The sequence below is a fragment of the Engystomops pustulosus genome, chromosome 2 (assembly GCF_040894005.1).
Source record: "Engystomops pustulosus chromosome 2, aEngPut4.maternal, whole genome shotgun sequence".
NCBI lineage: Eukaryota > Metazoa > Chordata > Amphibia > Anura > Leptodactylidae > Engystomops > Engystomops pustulosus.
In genome coordinates, this window is record NC_092412.1 from 151,356,891 (window position 1) to 151,378,673 (window position 21,783).

At 42.7% G+C, this 21,783-nt stretch overlaps 1 protein-coding gene across 7 annotated transcripts in view; it reads right to left on the bottom strand.

Moving 5' to 3' along the window:
* The window catches only part of PTPRU (protein tyrosine phosphatase receptor type U), an 83,065-nt gene extending 68,456 nt beyond the window's left edge, over positions 1-14,609 (bottom strand). For 4 of the 7 annotated variants that reach the window (XM_072136888.1, XM_072136886.1, XM_072136884.1 and 1 more), the window contains exon 1: positions 14,374-14,604. In XM_072136888.1, the coding sequence (XP_071992989.1) occupies positions 14,374-14,461 (88 nt within the window). In that variant the 5' untranslated portion in view covers positions 14,462-14,604. Of the gene's footprint in view, positions 1-14,373 lie in introns of all 7 variants that reach the window. The other 3 variants (XM_072136887.1, XM_072136883.1, XM_072136889.1) reach the window with 2 other exon arrangements.
* Between the last annotated feature and the right edge of the window lie 7,174 nt (positions 14,610-21,783).

Below are 21,783 nucleotides of genomic sequence, written 5' to 3' on the forward strand. Positions count from 1 at the left end.
CCAGCTGCTGTGTATGAGTGATCCAGCTCAGGTTGATTAGTCATGTCTTGACTAACCTCCATTTGTAATTACAAGCTCTGCGTCTAATGTGTTTATCATTCTAGGCAGCCTGCCTGACCCAGCTTTCCCAAGGTCCTGAATGTTATAACTGTTTTTCAGCAAAACCACTCAGCTCAGGGATTAACTGAAATATGATCCTGCATCAGTGTAGCTACAGCATTCTGGAGGTATGTTTGCTTCATAATGCATAAAATCAAATGGTAGGTTTCCTTTAAAGCCCAACAAACTACATTTATCATCTATCTACAGGAGCAGTGATTTAAAAAGTTACTTCTCTATTCAGTATTTATACAGTTGATGGAGCAGAGATAACATGAGAATAGCACCCCAAGGTGATCATTCCTTTATCACCCATTCTGTAGATAGGTGACACATTTTTGTGGGACTAACTCTTCAAATGGGACTTGCCAGCTACAGAAACAAATTGGTATAAGGATGGCCTAACAAGACTCAAAAGTACACTTATATGCTACACAGATGTATACACACAGTACCGTACTCATACACCTTATATGTAGTGTCCAGCAGCAGTCTCTCTTATTAATGAAATGTCCATAGCAGCCCCCAAATAATAAAATGTCCACTGCAGTTCCCTTATAAATAAAATATTCACAGTAGCCCCCTTACTGATATGTCCACAGCAGCCCCCTTAATGAAATCCTCGCAGCAGCCCCCTTAATGAAATATCCTCAGCAGCCCCCTTAATAATATGTCCACAGCAGCCCCTTAATGAAATCCTCGCAGCAGCCCCCTTAATGAAATATCCTCAGCAGCCCCCTTAATAATATGCCCACAGCAGCCCCTTAATGAAATCCTCGCAACCCCCTTAATGAAATATCCTCAGCAGCCCCCTTAATAATATGCCCACAGCAGCTCCCTTAATGAAATATCCACAGCAGCCACCTTAAAGGGGTTGTCCGAGTTCTGGAAAAAACACTAAAGGTGGCCGGGAGAGGGCTGCTTAAAAAAACAAAGTCCAACTTATCATTCCGGCCGGACCCAACAATGCTGTGAATAGGGACGGGTAGGCGTGCCCGGCCACAGCCGGCCAGAAGCTGAGTCCTGCGCTGCTCCGGCAGCCATGTTTGTTTACATGGCGCCCGGACCGGAGTGACAGCAGCGCTCGATGCTGTAAGGGACCGGAAGGTAAGTAGGACTTTATTTTTTTAAGCAGCCCTCTCCCGGCCACCTTTAGTGTTTTTTCCAGAACTCGGACAACCACTTTAATAATATGTCCACAGCAGTCCCCTTAACCCCTAAGGACTAATTATATTTTGACCTTATGGACACAGCTCTATTTTTTAAATCAATTTAATTTGTAATAACTTTGGAACACTTTAATATACCAAGTTAATTTTGAGATTGAGATTTTTTGTGACACATTGTACTTCATGTTAGTTGAAACTTTTTTTTTCCGAGCCCAGTTGCACCACCTGCAATCGCGATCACCACATTTGCTGCTGTGTTGAGAGAGGATCAGTGAGGGCAATTCAATTTTTTTTTTTTACTTATTTGCATCCCACTGACACTAAGGGTGATGCCACACATGGCGTTTTGAACCTGTTTTGTTCGTTTTTTAAGCAGTCCGTTAAAACATGCATGCACTAAAAAACGCATGCGTTTTATGAAAACTCAGCCGTTTTTGACAGGTTTTACCAATTATCTTAATTAAAACTGGTCAAAAATGGATGCATTTTCAAAGACACGCATGCGTTTTTCAACGCTTGCATTTTTGTACGGACTGCTTAAAAACGGACCAAAAACGAGTTCAAAACGCCATGTGTGGCATCACCCTAACTGTGGGGAGTCATGGAAATAACACAGCTGGCCAGCTGGATTCTGCACTTATAAAAAGGCTGCCATATATAGCTCAGTGGCCAAGGTTGTGATTTCCAATCCTGTCTGATCAATAAAATAACCATAAAATAACTTAGACACCTTGGGGGATATTTATCATACGCTGGCGCTCGTGCGCCCGCCGCTGCAAATTCGCAGCCCGATACATGAAGAGGGACTGGTGATGCTATTTCCCCAATCACGTTGGATGACTTGCTGCTCTGCGCCAAATTATCTCAAAGGATTCACCTGAGCAGTGAATGAGCAATGCAGAAACCAATAATGTCCGACAGCCACTGCATCAAGAATCACTAGCATGATCACCACCATAATCACTTAGGCCCCTTTCACACGCGTGTTTTGTGCATGCTTTGGACGTGCAGACCTAGCATTGCACTCTGACCCATTGTAATCAACAGGCTTTTTCAGACTTGCATTTTTTTCCACGCACACACACTCGTTTTTTGTTTTTTTTTATTTAAATCTCGACATGCTCTACTTTTGCAAGTCATGCGCTTAAAAACGCACCATACAAGTCTATGGAGATGCATCAAAAACTCATTGCACTCTGAGACACATGCAAGTGCAATGTGTTTTTCACGTATCACTTTTCACTTATCTATTGCCATAGAAAAGGTAGAGCTCTGTCCTGAGTTCTTTTCACGTGCATTATCTGCGCGTGAAAAACACATTGAAAATGCATTTAAAAAGCGCGTAAAAACGGAGACACTGAAGAAACTCTAACTGCAAACTGATTGAACTCTGATGAAAAATGTCAGCTTTTCACTGACCAAACCCTGATCAGACCCTGACGTGATCTGCAACGCAAGTGTGAAAGAGGCCTTAGGCCGGCGGCACACGTGGAGTTTTGAAACCGTTTTTAGGCTGTTTTTAAGCAGTCCGGTTTTTTTTTAACGCATTCGTTTTTGACTCGTTTTAATTAAGATAATTGGCAAAACCGGTCAATAACGGACTGCTTAAAAACGGCGCAAAAATGGGTTCAAAACGCCACGTGTGCCGCCGCCCTTAGTGTGACAAATGACAGGACCCTTATATTGAACCATCCTAAGCTTTTCCAGCATCTAAGTTTGGTTCAATGGCTTTTTTTTTTTACTTTTTGTTACAAATGTCTCAAATCTACACGGACATAAGCAATGTGAGAATGTGGTTATATATTTTGGATTTGATCAAGTGGCATAAGATTAGATAAAGAACATATATAAGCTGTGTGGAATATACTGAGTACTTGATCCTGCACTATGTGACTATACTGTACATTGGGGGGGTCATTCAAGGGGGTCTATTTCTGGGGTCCATTTTCTTGTTAATGCTAAACATGGGATGTATAATGATGTAGTCTCACATGGCTTGTAAATTTGTTATCAATTTCTGTCCATGCCCCAGGTACTTTTCTCTTGAAGCACGTTGCAGTTTGGGGATTTTTAATTGGCGTACTTTACAGGCTTTCAAATTTAAATTTTTCCTTTAATATAGTCGTATACAGTACTCATATTTTTGCTGGTTGAGATTTGCTTTTTTTAAATTTATATTTTTTATTATAAATTGTGTTCTAAAAAAAGAGAAATTACATACATGTATAAAAAAATAATGCTTATAAAGTAAATACATTTTCATTGCAATTTATTAGTGACAACATTTTTGGGCAACTATACCATTTTGATAAAAATTTTATTAACTCTTTATCATGGAAAAAACATCTTTTATTTATAGCTTTTCTTCTTGTCTATCCCTCTATAGCATAAGTAAAAAGCTCACTTTATCCAATAGGTCAATAGAATAAGCTAATTTCCCAGTTATATTGGTTATTAATATTCTTTGCTAATTTTGCTAAGTAAAAACTTATTATGGAAAAAAATTACGTTTTTTGGATCACAATTTTTACTTTTTGTAATTGGAGCTTTGTGATGGTATGTTTTTTGGGGGGACGAGTTGTACGATTTTGAAGTAGTTTTTTTACATTTTTTGTGCAGCAAGATGGACAGTTATAACTTTTGTAATTTTTTTTATGGTGTTCTCCATGTGGGTTCAATAATTATTTATTTTTATTAAACAAGTTAGAGGCATATATGAATAGGGGGATTTGATACATTTTAATTTACCGTATATACTCGAGTATAAGCCGACCCGAGTATAAGCCAAGGCCCCTAATTTTACCACCAAAAACTGGGAAAACCTATTGACTCGAGTATAAGCCGAGGGTGGGAAATGCACAGCCCCCCCCAGTATACAGCCAACCAGCCCCCTATAGTATACAGCCTGCCCCCAGTAGTATACAGCCAGCCCAGCCTGCCCCCAGTAGTATACAGCCAGCCCAGCTTGCCCCCAGTAGTATACAGCCAGCCCTATGTAGTATACAGCTAGCCCTATGTAGTATACAGCTAGCCCCATGTAGTATACAGCTAGCCCCATGTAGTATACAGCTAGCCCCATGTAGTATACAGCCTGCTCCCAGTAGTATACAGCCTGCCCCCAGTAGTATACAGCCTGCCCCCAGTAGTATACAGCACCCCAGCCTGCCCCGTGTAGTATACAGCCCAGCCTGCCCCCAGTAGTATACAGCCAGCCCAGCATAAAAACAATAAATAAACTTATATACTCACCCTCCGGTGGCCCCGATGTGCAGCGCTGCTCCCCCGATGTCCGCGCCGCTTGTCTTCAGGCTTCTGCGCCCGTCTTCCTTCTTCTGTGGGACGCCGCCATTGCTCTCTCCCGGGCCGGCACCTAGTATGACGCGCTGACGTCATGCTAGGCGCCGCCCGGGGGAAAAACAATGGCGGCGCCCTGCAGAAGACAGAAAACGGGCGCGGATGCCTGAAGACGAGCCGCGCGGACATTGGGGGAGCAGCGCTGCGCTTCGGGGCCACCTGAGGGTGAGTATATAAGTTTATTTTTTTTAAGTAATTTTTACTGACTGACTGACTGACTGACTCGTGTATAAGCCAAGGGGACGTTTTACTTCTCATTTTTTGTGCTGAAAAACTCGGCTTATACACGAGTATATACGGTAATTTTCATTTATTTCATATTGTTGAAATTTTTTTATTTACTTTTTTTTTTACTTTTACTTTTATTCAAGAGAATCACTTGTGTATTACACCCCCCATCCATTCAAGGAGAAAGATGGCACAATCAGGAAGCAGGGTAGCGGCAGATGTGAGTATAACTCTTAGGCCGGCGCCACACAGGGCGCTTTGTCTGCGCTTGCGAACGCAAACGCAGACAAAGTCGCGCCCACCGGGGCGGGCCTCAGCCCGATCGCATCGGCGTTTCCATGGAAACGCCTGCGATTGGGAACGAGCCGCCGGTGTTTTGCGTTAATTTAACGCGAAACACCGGCGGCTCGTTCCCGATCGCAGGCGTTTCCATAGAAACGCCGATGCTATCGAGCCGAGGCCCGCCCCGGTGGGCGCGACTTTGTCTGCGTTTGCAAGCGCAGACAAAGCGCCCTGTGTGGCGCCGGCCTTAGGGCCGTTCCACACTTGCGAGTGTGATGCGATGAACTTGCATCACACTCGCAATGCATGCTGCCCGGATCACACGGCCCGAACACTGCACACCGGGAGTGAACTGACATGCTGAGTTCAGTTCCGGTTTGCAGCATTCGGGCCGTGCGATCCGAGCAGCATGCATTGCGAGTGTGATGCAAGTTCATCGCGTCACACTCGCAAGTGTGGAACCGGCCCTACCACTGCATTAGAACTCATTTAACTCCTTGTTGCTGATGGACCTTTTTCTGTTTTTCGGTCCACTCTTTTGATTTTTCTATGTACAGAGCTTTATGTGTACTTAATTTCTGTTTAGCAAATTGTACTTCCTAGTGATGGTATTTTATATTTCATGTTGCGCACTTAGAAGCTGGATCCAAAAGCGATGATATTGACAAAAAAAGCATTTGTGCAATTTTCTTCTGGGCTTGGCCACCATGCAATCCAAATCATCCCAGGGAATAACTCTTTTAATATTTTGAACGGGCTGGATCCACAAGACTAATAAAGACAAAGTAACACCTTACATATAAAAGATCATAGAGAGCTAGTTGGAGCTTAAAATAAATTTCTGTATGGAGGAAAAGAAGATTTCTCAAGGCACAGTTAACACGGTTGTAAATTGCTTACAAAAAAAATATTTTGTAATCCCCATCACGCCCATGGAGCTTTTAACAGCTGTAAATGATGTCCTACTAAGAGAACTTGCACTTGCAATCACGTAACCGCTTTTATTGCTGCTAAACTTTCCTTTGACAATGGGACACAGATAAACAACAAGAGAACACTTTAAACTTCTGATTTGCGTTTCTCAACAAGCAGTGAAAAGCTCAGGTGAAAACTAACATTGCCACTCATATGTAAACCGTATATTTAAGGCCAGAAAGAGAATACAATCCTATGAAATCAAAGAAATACTTAGACAACAATGCTGTTACCATTGAGGAAAGACACTCCTGCTACAACTGATGGGAAAGAGGAAATACTTCATGTGAAAGCTGAAAAGGGAAAATCTGGACTACACTAGACTCTAGAAGTGGAAGGTAGGAAGATTGTAGTGTCAAAAGACCAAGAAATAATGTCAAATTATTTGTTTCAATCCATATGCCAGGACAGGGGTTAGTGACAGTGTCTAATAATTGGTAAGTTGACCACAAGAAGAGAATGAGGTTCCCAAAGTGGCCCATGGTGCACAGGCTCAGCCAGCACTGGTAAGAAACCAAGGACAGTTATCTCTGCTACATAAACAAATACATAGTTTTAAACATTAATGTGTTTTAATTGTTTTTCAGAAGATTATTTTTTCTCACAAATTGCAGTCTATACCGGTGGTATCACACAGATTTCAGGTTCATGCACAAAGTTCTGCAACGTAACAAATAGTGTGGATATTCCTATCAAACATTCTAATACATGTGTAGTGAAAGTGGATAACGGATAATGGGAATACTGTAAGAAAATGTTGTGAAATATGCAAATAAGTTTTCCAGGCTGGGACAAGGAAAACAATGCTTCATTGGCTACCTTGTAAAGCAGCCCCCCTAACATCAAGCATGACTTTTAGGAAGTCTAATGACATAATGTGGAATTAAAGCCAAACCAGTATATCTAATCCAGAAGGAACACATTCCCAACTGTAGACAGCACTGTTTCGATGTGATTGCTTCTCTTCAGAACTGGTTTAGCCGAGTAAGAGTCCTCCTTATAAAGACTTAAACCAGTCCCCTACACTGTGTTGAAGAGACACAATCACATTGAAACAGTGCGATTACAGCCTGGAATCTGTTCCTTCTGGAATAGAGATACAGGCGGTCCCCTTACTTAAGGACACCCGACTTACAGACAACCCATAGTTACAGACAGACCCCTCTGACCTCATATATTTTATAGTTGTACCATGCACTCCAACTGGTATGAATGAGCATTTAGGCTCATGCCCCTTTATTAAACCCACTGGCTTGGGTCCTGGAGGTTCCCGACCCTTTCATTTGCTGAGAATACACCATTTTATTTTTTTTACCCAAACTGGCTTATTTGGAGAGGTTGAAATCCTTCAAGTATTCTTGTGGATCTTTATTGACGGAGAGAATTTCAGGATCATTAGACACTCCATATAAATATTAGATTATCAAAGCTGTAACAATCACAGTCACAGGGTGACTGGGGTGGGCCCGCATCTGCCTGAGGTGGGTGTGGGCCCTCTCCATGACTTAAGGAGGCAGTGGTGTCAGCGCCATCATTGGCACCACACTACTACTGTACTATTTTTTAAATGAGCATTGATAAGGTGGTCTGCTGTTATTAATTTTATATGACTGGGGCTGCTGTTATTAATTTTATATTGCGGGGGTGGGGGGTTGCTGTTATGAATTTTATATGAAAAAGGGGACCGTGGGGGGGATGGCATGGGGGGGAATGTTATTAACCCCTTAACAACCAGGCTCTTTTTAGTTTTTGCTTTTCCATTTTTTAATCCCCACCTTCAAAAATCTAGTGACAGTACTTAATGTTCCATGTCGTATACTAGGAAAAAAAATTCCCAAATTCCATGACCCCTCTCCATACACAAGCATACGACGAGTGACATACTAATAGGTCACACGTCGGTAAGTGATTAGTTGTATATGTTGGGGGCGTCTGTTATTAATTTTATATATTGGCAGCTTCTGTTATTAATTTTATATGTTGTAGGTATAGGTGGCAGCGTGCTTAGTTGTATGGAGTGTTATTTAGCAGCACAGTGAGGGACATAGTCCCTCGGTGAGGGACATAATATCCAGGGGATACTGTACTGTAATAACTGCGGTATATTTTTAGTGGCACAGTGTGGAGATGTGTGGCAAGGAGCTAACTGGCTGGCAAATCCTGCAGAAAAAGCGGTGGAAGTTATTGTGAGGTTGTATATCTAATGGAGAATTTTACACGTGAGGAGCCCACCAGGATACGGACTAGGATATCTGAGGCAGGAGGAGTTTCCTCCAAAACGTCACACGCAGCTTGAGTGTTCACGGTCTTGGTGAAGCCATGGAGTCAATGTGGACATTATTTGCTATTACTAATGCTTTCTGTTATTGATATATCATATATAGTAAAGACCAAATATTTGGACACACCTTCTCATTCAAGTATTTTCTGTAGATTCACACTGGAGGCACCTAAATTATGAAATAACACATGTGGAAATACATACTTAACAAAAAAGTGTGAAACACCTGAAAATATGTTTTATTTTTTAGGTTCTTCAAAGTAGCCACCCGTTGCTTTGATTACTGTTTTGAACACTCTTGGAATTCACTTGATGAGCTTCAAGAGCTAGTCAGCTGAAATGGTCTTCCAGCAGTCTTGAAGAAGTTCCCAGGGATGCTTAGCACTTGTTGGCCCTTTTGCTTTCACTCTGCGGTCCAGCTCACCCAAAACCATCTCGATTGGGTTCAGGCCTGGTGACTGTGGAGGCCCAGTCATCTGGCGTAGCCCCCCATCACTCCCCTTCTTGGTCAAATAGCCCTTACACAGCCTTGAGGTGGGTTTGGGGTCATGATGGTCCAACTAAACGCAAAGCGGACGGAATAGCATGCTGGTTCAGGATACATTCAATTTTGAATAAATCCCCAACAGTGTCAACAACAAAGAACCCAGTGTCACACCATCACACCTACTCCTCCATGCATCACGTTGTAAACCATGCATGTAGAGTCCATTCATTCACCTTTTCTACGTCGCACAAAGACCCGGTGGTTGGAACCAAAGATCTCAAATTTGGACTCTTCAGAGGAAGCACAGATTTCCATTCCTTGTTTTCTTAAGCCCAAAAAAGTCTCTTGTGCTTGTTGCCTATTCTTAGCAGTGGCCTCTGAGCAGCTATTTTACCATGAAGGCTGCTGCACACTGTCTTCTCTTAACAGTTGGCGTTCAGATGTGTCTGCTGCTAGAACTCTGTGTAGCATTGACACAGAGCCATTGGCTCTGGTCATTAATCTGAGCTGCTGTTAACCTGCGATTTCTGAGGCTGTGACTCGGATGAACTTATCCTCTGCAGCAGAGGTGACTCTTGGTCTTCCTTTCCTGGGGCGGTCCTCTTGCGAGCCAGTTTCTTTGTGGCGCTTGATGGTTTTTTCAACTGCACTTGGGGACACTTTCAAAGTTTTCCCAATTTTTTGGACTGACTGACCTTCATTTCTTAAAGTAATGATGACCACTTATTTTTCATTACTGAGCGGCTTCTTCCTAGCCATAATAAAAATTCTAACAGTGTATTCAGTAGGACTCCCAGATGTGTATCCACCTGACTTCTGCACAACACAACTAATGATCCCAACCCCAATTATAAAGCAAAAAAAAAAACACTTACTAAACCTGACAGGGCACACGTGTGATGTGAAAACCTTTTCTTGTGACTACCTCATGAAGCTCATCAAGAGAACTCCAAGTATGTGCAAAGCAGTAATCAAAGCAAAAGGTGACTACTCTGAAGAACCTAGAATATAAGAAATATTTTCAGTTGTTCCACACATTTTTGTTAACTATGTAATTCCACACAGTTGTGATGCCTTCAGTGTGAAATTACAATTTTTATAGTCATGACAATACAGAAAACTCTTTGAATGAGAAGGTGTGGCATAAATGGTCTTAGTAATTTTATGAATATGATGGACCAGGCCAACACAGAGGAAGAAGGCAGCAACTGTGACTTTATCTGTAAGGGATCTCTGATCTCAGCCATTTTGTGCAGTACATTTATTGCCGTTATATTTTTATACACAGCATCTATGTGTATCTTCTGTGTGCTGTATATTAATTTCTGGTATATTTGTATTTACTACAGGTACATATTTATGTGTATGTATATGTAACGTGTATGTATCATATGTGTATTCTCAGGTTTCATGTGTTATATGCAGACATTAATAAGGGTTTTGGTATATGGGGCCCCAACACAAAGTTTGCACTGGGGCCCATTATCGTCTTGTTATGCCACTAATCAAAGCAGATCTATAATGGCATAATGGTAATATGGCATGGTTGCGACCATTTAAACAAGTGCCTACATTCTCTGTTTACAACACAAATTAGGAAACATACCATTTAACTATCAACCCTTGCATAAGAAAATTCCATAGTCACTTGTAGCTCATTTTGAAACTTGTGTATTCCCATCTATTTTATAATATAATCCAATACCCTAGTATCCGAAGGTACAAAATATTCCCAACTAATTAACATGCAGCATATAACAAATGAAAAAAAACATTTCATTCCTGCACTACATGCAACAATTAAACACAGAAACGTTTAGGTGATCTTATGTATTGGGCCGAGAAAAATATGCACTACAACATGCTTCTTTTATAAATATAAAAATAAATGTGAATTCTTAACGCAACAATTTTAACCCCCCCCCCCAAAAAAAAAAAAAAAAACTAAAACACACACTGCCCCAGTTCCCACAATAGGGAGGATTTTACATGGCTTCTGTCTGTGGGATTAGCTGGGTCCCTATTGTTTAACAAAGCGTCTGGTCCATGTAGCTGAAGAGTCAGCGAGATCACCCACTGCAGACACATTAACCTGTTTCTTTCCATTTGCTTGTAATGTCTGTGCCAGAGATTATGGGGGAACAGGATAATGAGGTGTTCCACTGCCTGACAGATGCTTACTCATAAAAATTGGACTGTTAGTAAATCAAGCATTTTTAAGCAAAGCATAGAAGACCATTCAATATTTCTAGGAAAACTGCCCTCCGTTCTCTCTTGCTATTATTTCAAGCTAAAATATTCTCCAAAGCTGCTGGTTATGCTTTCTATGAGTCTCTGTGCACTATATCACTGCTTTACATTCATTACGTCCATAACAAAAGCCTCTAATATCAAACCCAAATATAACTGTTCATAGAATTGGATTTAATATAGTTGTTCATTTGGGTATATTTACTGTCAGCTTCTTACAGAAGGGATAAATTACTATCAATCACTTCAAAAGCAAAAAAAAAATTCCATGGACATAACAGTAATAAACAAAAAAGTAAGATACCCGGAGTATATTACGGTATTTTGCGTATTAACTACCTGGTTCCTGGATTTGTATGACACACTAGAGGGGAAACAAATGTTTATTTGCTTTAACAGCCGTTTAATAGCCACGGCGTAGTGACGTATCTTCTCTCATGGAGTGATCCTATCATCTACCTTTGGCACCTTCTCATTCCTCTCATTCTTGCCCCTAGCACATTATTCTCCTATCATTGCCCTGCCCTCTTCTCAGTATCAACCTGCACTTCTGCTTCCTCCTATACAGACTGTAACAGTCTTTTGTCTCCCTCCCCGACCCCCTGAGCCTGTCTGAACAAGTTGTAGTGAGATGTTAATAGGGGCTCACACAATACTGTGCAGTAAGTGCAGGGTGACCTGAATTCAGTGTCATCTCCCACATTAATCTCATGACAATGAAACCAGACTGATCCCCACAGAAGACTTGGTGTAAGGAATTTAGGATCTACCCATAAGAAAGAAAAGTATAATGAGTACATATGGCACAGAGGCAAGCTAAGAAGACTACTGGTAATCCCACTTTATCACACTAAAGTGTTTAACTAGAACACAGCTTATGTAGATAAAAAGGTGGCATAGGTGACAGTCAATCCTAACATTTCTGTGATAATGCATGCTACTAAATTGCCCAATACAGGCTTGTGGCATCACGGCGACCTTAGTAACACCACCAAAAAAACATAATAAAACACAACAGAAGAACCCAAACAATGATTCCATTCTATTAATGATTTAACCAAAAAGAATGGGCAGATTTTAGTGCAGCTGCAGAGTCACAGTAGGGAATGCATTTATGGATCACTGATCAATAGGACCACCTGCAACACATGTAAGAACACACACCTCACACCAGCCTGCCAGGGGAATGAGGAGACTGATGAGAGGGGACCAGGCAGCCGGAAAGTAAGGCTTTAGGGAAAAGGGACTTTGATCTCTGTAGGAAGAGAGGTTAATCATCAGGAAAAAAAGATGAGTCTAGACTTGAAGGTCCGGAGTCACAAGTGACCATTTAACTGCTGGACAAGCCATTCATCAAGCCTCATCATATTACAATATAGCCTGACAGAAGAGTTCCTCAATAGCTCCATCACATATTTATCCTCCATTTATGTAAAACTGCCACCAGGCTCCCACACACTATATAGGCCTCATTTCTTATAAACATGTATAACCAAAACTGGAGGTTGCCACTCATGCCCCTCCCACTTGTCAGCCCTTTCAGCCATATACCACGTCAGGGTGGTCACATTTTCACTGCAGGCTTTTGGACTCCAGACCTGCACTTTAGGATACATTTAAATGGTTGCAGTTGTGTCCCCAAGTTGGTCTTCCATAAGTTAATAGGAATCTTTCTAGGCAACAGGTTCTTAGTCTATATAGTGAAACCCCTGTCACTTGCCAGTCATCTTTAACAGTATCACTTATCACATTTATATGTAACATTTCGAACACTCCTTGTAACAATGTAATTGCCCCTTGTATAACTGCTCACAGTCTATTACTACTACCAATTTGCTACACAACCACCACCTCTCCCTATATAATGGCTCCTACCATCTCTATATGTATGCCTCTCATGGTATCCCCTGACTCACAATATATTCGAATCTCACTAAAATCTCCTTTATCTGTCCCCACAGACTTTAGTGCTGGAATTTTTCCTTGTGTCAGCAAAACAAGTTATATAAATTATTAACAAGTTAGCAGCTAATTAATGTATTCGGAGCCCTTCCATCATTAAGGCAAACTTTACAGGTCGTCTCAATGAGATTTCCAGTATTCAAGAGCAGCACATTCCCCTCCTCTATCCACTTGGCAACAAAAAAACCTTACATCAAAGGGAGGTATGTTAAACCGTAAATAGCAAGGAGGAAAGGGATTATGGAAATAAAGGTGTGAAGGAGGGGGAGGTGTTTGGGGAAAAAAAGGAAATGTGAAGAGAAGATTTAGAAAAGTAGAGTAAAAATGGGTGATGGGAAGTTATTAGATGCTAAAGAGACACTTGATGTGGGCGGTTGTGGGTACAGAGGATGGTATATGCTGAGATGCAGTACAGACAAAGTGGATGTCAAACATAAAGGGACTGGCAGTGACATTAAAGGACTACCCACAGTTTGGGCAAACAGGGAAATCAGTTGAATGGTGTCTGAGATAAGAAGATGCGGGGAAGCTAAAATATAACCGAGCAGAAATGGTGCTCCGATTTATTCCTTTAGAGAGAACTTCTCAGGGACAATAGTATATATAATATATATATATATATATATATATATATATATGATGTCCCATGACTTGACAAGATTTTTATCAGCCTGGAAAACTGAGCTGATGACATCATATAAAGAAATGATACATGTTATTTGAATCTGGGAATCAATAGCCAAATATTTTATAAACAAGCAGAAATAAAAATATGGCTACATTTCACTAGGATAAGGTCAGGTCTTTCTGGGAAAGATAAGACTATTGGTCAGACACAATGGGTGCCACATCTATTACCACCTGCACTAGTAAAGAAGTCCTAATAATAGCCATAGCACAGGCTCTCAGGTGATAGGAAGGAAAGTATGCCTTGAGGGAACAAAAAGAAGACAATCCACACACAGGAAGGTGACAATAGGGAGGGGGCAGGGGAAAATAGGTACAAAAAGACACAGGCAGGAGTTTAACAGATGGCACAGGCTGGGCTGGGTATAATGCCAGGGCACAGAGTTGTAGCAGAACAGGGAGGTAAACAAGGAAGAAGTGAGAAGACTGGCAGCAAGGGGACAAGAAGTCCCTGCAGTATGGAAGGGGGTAAGGAGAGGTGCACCAAGTGCCCGGGGAAAGGGGGGTGAAGAGGAGGAGGAGAGGAGTAAGTGAGAGGGGAAGGAGGGAGGGTAAGAGCACTGGAGGGGGAGGAACAGCAGCAGCAACCAGTCACTGACCTGTGGGAGTCTCAGTCTCCAGGGGGAAGCACAGGGGGGCGACCAGGAGCAGCAGTGCCAGCTGGGGGTACATTTTGCACTTCTCCATCTTCCTGTATAAGTCTATTCTTGTCCCCCCTGAGGTCCAACCTGTTGGTTCCCCCCTCTCTCACAACATCCTCCTCTCCCCCCTTTCCATTCCTGCTCCAGCTCGGGAAAGTTGCAGAGTGGAGCTGAGTGTCAGAGCAGCTCCGTGTATCAGCGCTGACGTCATGTGCTACTAGTGAGAAGCGCGAACACTGCCCCCTGCTGGACGGACGAGGAACGTGGAGCAATGGCGACATCTGCTGGTCAGAAATAGCTGTACACCTCTAAGGTTCCGGTGCGCTGTTAGGATGTGGAACTACACGTCCCAGCTGTCACACTACAGCCGCAGAGATAAGAAATCAACCACAGTCAACCCTGCGATTCACAGCCTTACCCTCCTCATTTGTACTGTTATCATAAAAGAATGATTCAGTCTTAAATGAATAAGGGCTCATGTGTCTCGCCTCATAGGTTTTTAATGTTTTTATTGCCATCCTGTTGTAAATAAGATGATCTGTTGTTTTAGAGGTTTTTTTTAATATCCTTTGATGATCACTGTTTACTGTGTATAAAATGCTGTGAATTTTCTGTTTCATGCATAACATCATGTCTGACGAAGAGATCTAGTATTCTCGAAAGCTCACCATCATATATACTCAGTTAGCCTCTAAAAGGTATCACCTGATTTCTTCACTCTTCTTCTGCTCTCCATGGCTAACACGGTACAAATCTACACTAAGTAATTCTATATTAACTGGCAACCAAAAGTGATGGGCCCCGGTCTGTAGAGAGAATACTGGCCCCCCACCTGTCAGGATGCAGCCTGGTACCTCAAAGCCTACATCATGGCCACCAAATTTACCGACACCCTAACCAAAAAATACTGACAACTAACAACACCCTTGCACATCGCCCATGGTTCGTATTTGGAAGGAAGACTTTTATTGACACAACACATGATGAGGGTTATACTACAAGGTCTGGCAGAGACTACAGTACTGAAAAGCAAAACTAAAAGTATCACCGTCTGCTTCACAATATGATATCATCGTGATTACAGTCACCTCATACCACAACTGACTGCACTGTCACCATATTACAACCATATTATTATTATTATTAATAAATGAATGTATTATACCGCACGAATATATGTTACACTTTAACCCCTCAGCCCTTTTCTGTTTCTGCGTTTCTGTTTTTTACTCCCCTCATTCCAAAAGCATTAACTTTTATATTTTTACGTTTACAGGGATGTGTGAGGGCTTGTTATCACATAACATAACGCACATAGGGGGTCATTTACTAAGGGCCCGATTCGCGTTTTCCCGACGTGTTACCCGAATATTTCCGATTTGCGCCGCTTGTACATGAATTGCCCCGGGTTTTTGGCGCACGCGATCGGATTGTGGCGCATCGGGGCCGGCATGCGCGCGACAGAAATCGTGGGGGCGTGGCCGAACGAAAACCCGACGTATTCGGAAAAACCGCCGCATTTAAAAACCGAAAATGTGTCGCTTGGGGAGCGCTCACCTTCACCTTCTATGGCAGTGATGGCGAACCTTTTAGAGACCGAGTGCCTAAACTGCAACCCAAAACCTTATTACTTATCGCAAAGTGCCAGTACGGCTATTTAACCAGAAAACTGACGGTTTAGTTTAGAATCAATTTACACAGGTTACAGCAGTCCTATACACACTGAAACGCCACTTTTACACCATTTTACATCACATAAAAGAGTAATAAAAAGTTATCAAAAGGTCACGCAGTCCTCAAAATGGTAGCAATGAAAACAACGGCTCATTAAGCAAAAAAACCCAAATCTCCCCAGCTCCGTGCACTAAAGTTATTAGCGTCACAAGATGGCGAAACTATTTTCTTTTTCGTACACTGTTTTGATGATAGAAAAAGCATTAAAACACAATAAAACCTACAAATCTGGTATCACTGCGATAGGACCGAACCAAAGAATAAAGGACACAAATGATTTGGAGCGCACAGCGAAAGTATTAAAATCCAGCTTCCCAGTACACGACATGGAATAATAAATGAGAAGTAAAATATGTTACGCAAAAAATAAGCCCTCACACAGGTATATATAAATGCACATATAAATTTATAATATAATATGCATATACATAAATACATAAATAAAAATACATATGCTACTTACTCTTGCTCAGGTGTCTGTTGTTCCAGGGGGGGGGGGGGTCGGGGTGCAGCATCTGGAGTTCGTTTCAGTGTGGTTATGAGGCATGAGTTTCAGGGGAGGGGGTGATGGGGGGCAGTGACCGGAGTTGAGCGGGGGGAAGGGGGGGGGAGTGAGAGCGGCCGGAGTCCTTGCGGGGGGGGGGGGGGGCGGCGGGTTGCGGTAGCGGGCATAACAGGCTGGGGTTCGGGCGCGCCGGGGGGGGCTTGTTGTAGCGGGCGCAGTTTGGGCCGTGAGTTTCGGCCCGGTTGCGGGCGGAGTTTTATGGGAGGTGCGGGAGCGGGCAGGATGGATGCGCCGAATTAAAAAAATAAATACACTCACCTCAGACTCGTTCCTCCGGCTGATCACTGCAGCGCACACGGAGTAAGGTGCCCAGCGCTGGCAGCGTAATGACATCATTTCGCTGCCAGCGCGGGGATGCTTACCGTCCTGTGCGCTGCAGTGATCAGAGTGACAGCAGGCAGTGTCAGCGCCCTGCTCTGTCATGGCTGTTAGCATTATCGGAGCGCAGCTCCGATACTGCTAACAGCCATGACAACCAGGTGTGGACAGTGGTTGTCCGCACCTGGCAGTGGTTGGGAGGATGGGGCGCGTGCCAGCAGTGAGGGCTCTGCGTGCCCTCTCTGGCACGCGTGCCATAGGTTCGCCATCGCTGTTCTATGGGATGGTGCATTCCGGGGCGTTAAGATTATTTTCGGCGCTGCAGCGCCACCTGGTGGACGGCGGAGGAACCACCATCTTAAATCCCAGCCGGACCCGAATCCTGTGCAGAGAACGCGCCGCTGGATCGCGAATGGGCCGGGTAAGTAAATGTGCCCCATAGCGTATATGCTGCATGAATTTAGCACGGAAACTCTGCTGTACAAACCAGAATAGTAGAAGAGATTTATACAAATCCTACAGCCTGCATAAAAATCTGTGACCAAAATGGATATCTGTTTGGTTTGGATGTCAACTTTCTGCTACACAATTTACTTTAAGCAAATCCACATTGAAATCTGCAAGTGTATTCTGCATGTAAAAAGGTGGGGGCTAAGAGCTGAGGAATAAGCAGCACAGACAAGTCATGTGTTGTTTTTTTTAAATCCAACCAAACCATATTTGCAATGCAGGTGTGATGGATTTCTGTAACCTATCTTCAGGGAAAATGAGGCCCCTAGTGACAGGTTCCCTTTACTCTGCACCTGATGAGGAGACTGTAGAAAACTCAGAGCAGGTCATATTCCTACCCATGTTTGTATTCTGCACTTTCCCTTAGAAGTCTATGGGAACATGAAAAATATTGATTCCACACAAATGACACACAGGTTTCATCGTGCATACCATGTTTCCCTGAAAATAAGACAATGTCTTATATTAATTTTTTCTCCTGAAGAGGCACTAGGTCTTATTTTCGGGGATGTCTTATTTTTCCATGAACAAGAATTCACATTTACTGGAATCATTGGCCCCAATCACTAGCACTTTCCTTCAATGAGCCCTTCTTGTCCATGTAGCTGCTTGTATCGCATTTGCAGTGAAACAGTCAGTGATTTCATCCCATGAATCTTCTTCTTCTTGCAGCATCTAAAAGATCTCCTAATACTAATGTATGGCATGGGGGGAGCTGCAGCAATGGCGGCCGCTAGGTCTTATTTTCAGGGGAGGCCTTATATTTCTAAGCTTGAACAAAATTGTACTAGGTCTTATTTTCGGGGGATGTCCTATTTTAGGGGAAACAGGGTAGTTTTTGTGGATCGAATGCTAATTAACCACAATTATATGTATATCCTTCAAGGTTAGGACAGCAAGTGACATAATTTGCTAGCAATGATCCCCCAAAAAACCAATGACATACAGCTGACAAACATACCATAGTTTAGAAACTGATTATACACCAATTATACACAAACCACAAAAATGGACCATGGATCTGTTATTTGGTGTCGGAAAAGAAAAACAGACCTTCATGTGCAGGTAGCCTTAGAAAAAATAAGTGATGAGGGGAAGGGAGGATTTGCAGGTAAACCTTCAGTGAGGTGACTTTTTTCGTGCTACTTCAAGTTCCTGAAATGACTAGTGACACCAAACAGTAACCTTATATGCACCAGGGACAAACAGTCTATCTGCAAATGGTGTAGATTTATTGGTGTATACCTTATGCATCTGTAACAGCCCGTTGGATGGGTTACATTACAAACTTTCAGCTACCAGTGCCCTACAGAAGTAGGTGAAGTATGGTCAGCTAATCCTGCAAATTGTGGAGTTCCATGGGAAGTTACCTTTCAGAACATGTCCTTTGCCTTCAACATGATGGGGCACATTTACTTACCTGTCCTGCGCGTTCCCCGAAAGTGCATTGTCCGACCGGAATGCACATCTGCCGTGGTTCACTAAGATCGTGTGCCCAATATACTGCAGGCGTCGCTTCCCTGCTCAGGTCCACCGGAGTTCACCTTCTTCTTCTAATGACACAATTTTAATGTTAAATCCCGCGCTCAGTCCGAATCAGTCGGATCGTCCGACGGCCCGTCCCCCGGTTTCTGTTGCATGAAAGCCAGCACAGCTGCGCCACAATCTGATCTCGTGTGACACAAATCCCTAAAATTTAGAAAATCCGACGAAAGTGCGATCCTCTGACTCTTAGTAAATAAGCCCCGATATATTAATTCCTTATTGCCATCTACTGTCTATATTTCGTATTGCAGCTGCATTACATCTGCCTGGGAAGGAATAAGTTTGCACTCTAACCAATCAGAGAATGTTTATTAATGCTAATTCCATATTGTAAGAAGGTGCCTGGTTGGATAATGGAACTTGCCACCCCCAAGGGAAGTTCCTAAAACCCCTTGTGGCTAGAAAGTTCTAGGTCCTTGGAGATAATTTGGAGTAGGCAGACCTGTCTAATAACTGTGGGGAGACACACAGATTGCAAATATATGGCCTGCTGGTACAGCAGCTACTCATGTCTCCAGCCTGAAGCTACTTAAAGAGGACCTGTCACCTGTAAAAACTAAAGTAAGCATATCCTAGTGCTACAATAGACACAGCAGTGTTACACCTCTGATAACGCTAGCAAACTCTGCCGCGCTGTACAATAGAAAACGCAAGACCAAGCTGTAGGCGGTCAGGCTTATTGATGGGGGGGGGGGGGGGCGGTGACTGCCGCATAAAGCTCGGCAGTCACCGCTGGCCTATGGAGCTTACAGCTTGGTCCGGCATTTTCTATTGTACAGTGCGGCAGTGTTTGCTAGTGTTATCGGAGGTTTCCGATAACGGTAGCAGTGTAACGCTGCTTTGTCAGTTGTAGCACTTGGAGCTGCTCACTTTAGTAAGCAGCTCCAAGTGCAGTTTTTACAGGTGACAGGTCTTCTTTAACCCCTTAACGACCCGGCCCTTTTTTTGTTTTTTCATTTCCATTTTTCACTCCCAACCTTCAAAAATCTATAACTTTTTTATTTGTACACATAAAGAGCTCTGTGATGACTTATTTTCTACGGAATGAATTTCACTTCATAGTGATGTTATTGAATATTCCATGGTATGTACTAGGAAGTGGGAAAAAAATTCCAAATGCAGTAAAAAGGTGAAAAAACGCATTTGCGCCGTTTTCTTGTGGGCTTGGATTTTACTGATTTCACTGTGCACCCCAATTGACATGTCTACTTTATTCTTTGGGTCGGTACAATCAGGGGGATACCAATTTGTATAGGTCTTATATTGTTTTCATACATTTACAAAAATTAAAACCTCCTGTACAAAATTATTTTTTTTTTAATATGCCATCTGGCGCTAATATCTTTATCATACTTCAGTGTTCGGAGCTGTGGATGGTGTGTGCGACTTATGGTGACATTTTCAATGCTAACATTTTTGATCACTTTTTATAGAATTTTTTTTTATTTTTCAAAATGGCATTTTTGACTTTGCCCGTTATTTACCATTATTATATTTTAATAGATCAGGCATTTTCGGAGACGGCGATACCTAATGTGTTTATGATTTTTACTGATTATTTATATCAGTTCTATGGACCTGGGTGATTAGAATTTTTAGGTTTTTTAGATTTTTTTAACTTTTTATTTTTCATTTCACTATTTTTCAGACCCCCTAGGGCAGTGGTGGCGAACCTATGGCACGGGTGCCAGAGGTGGCACTCAGAGCCCTTTCTGTGGGCACCCAGGCCTTTAATCCAACACAGAGTTTGCCAGATAGGACTCGAGACTTTCTTCTGTGGTCCAATACAGCCCAGGACGTGCCATGCTCCGCTCTATTTTAAAGCAACATCCTTGGCTGCCAGAACTACAGGAGGAGCGAGAAGGTGTGGATAGAGATGGATTGGCATTGGAGCTCCTACTCTGGGTCCCCTGATTCTTCCTCTTCAGGGGACCCTGGAGAAAAGCTACAATACAATTTTCTCCATCATCTTTCTATTGTATTGGTGAACTCTGGACACCAATACGATTAAAACCTGTGATACAGCAGTGATCAATAAGTTACTGCTTTGTCATGTTGGCACATTGCGATATATATGTGTGTTTTTGTTGTAGCTTGGGCACTCTGTCTCCAAAAGGTTCGCCATCACTGCCCTAGGGTACATGATCGATCCTACCATATACTGCCATACTACCATATACTGCCATACTACTTGAGCACTTGAGCCCTCTCCATGTACCCGCACTTGACATGCTATTATGGCGCACGTCGGGTAGGGGTTAAACCAGGCTGTTAGCACCTTTTGCCGAACACAATCCAATCATTGGCTGGGCAACCGGACCAGTAAGATTGTTACCTTGGCCTGTTGCCTCTGTTGAGTTTGTGTTCTGGAATAAAGAAGCCTTGAGTTGATGTTTCGCATCCACTGTCTCAATGTGATCCCCTCTACCATCATCCCAGGGATCCTCACACATACATACATTGGGAGAACTGTTTCCATCCACCCATAGCATCTCCCTCTTTCTTGCAATCCACCGGTAGGACATCTGCCCAGTGTGGACGAGGCCTGTTTCACCTGTACAAGCGACCGTGACCTTTAGCACATTAGAAACCATTGATTGCCCAACCATCCTAAACAAAGTGGCAATACACCAAAAAAAACAATTCAAAATATGTAGACCACGAAAGGAGTCTCACAATAATAATCACAATCAGCA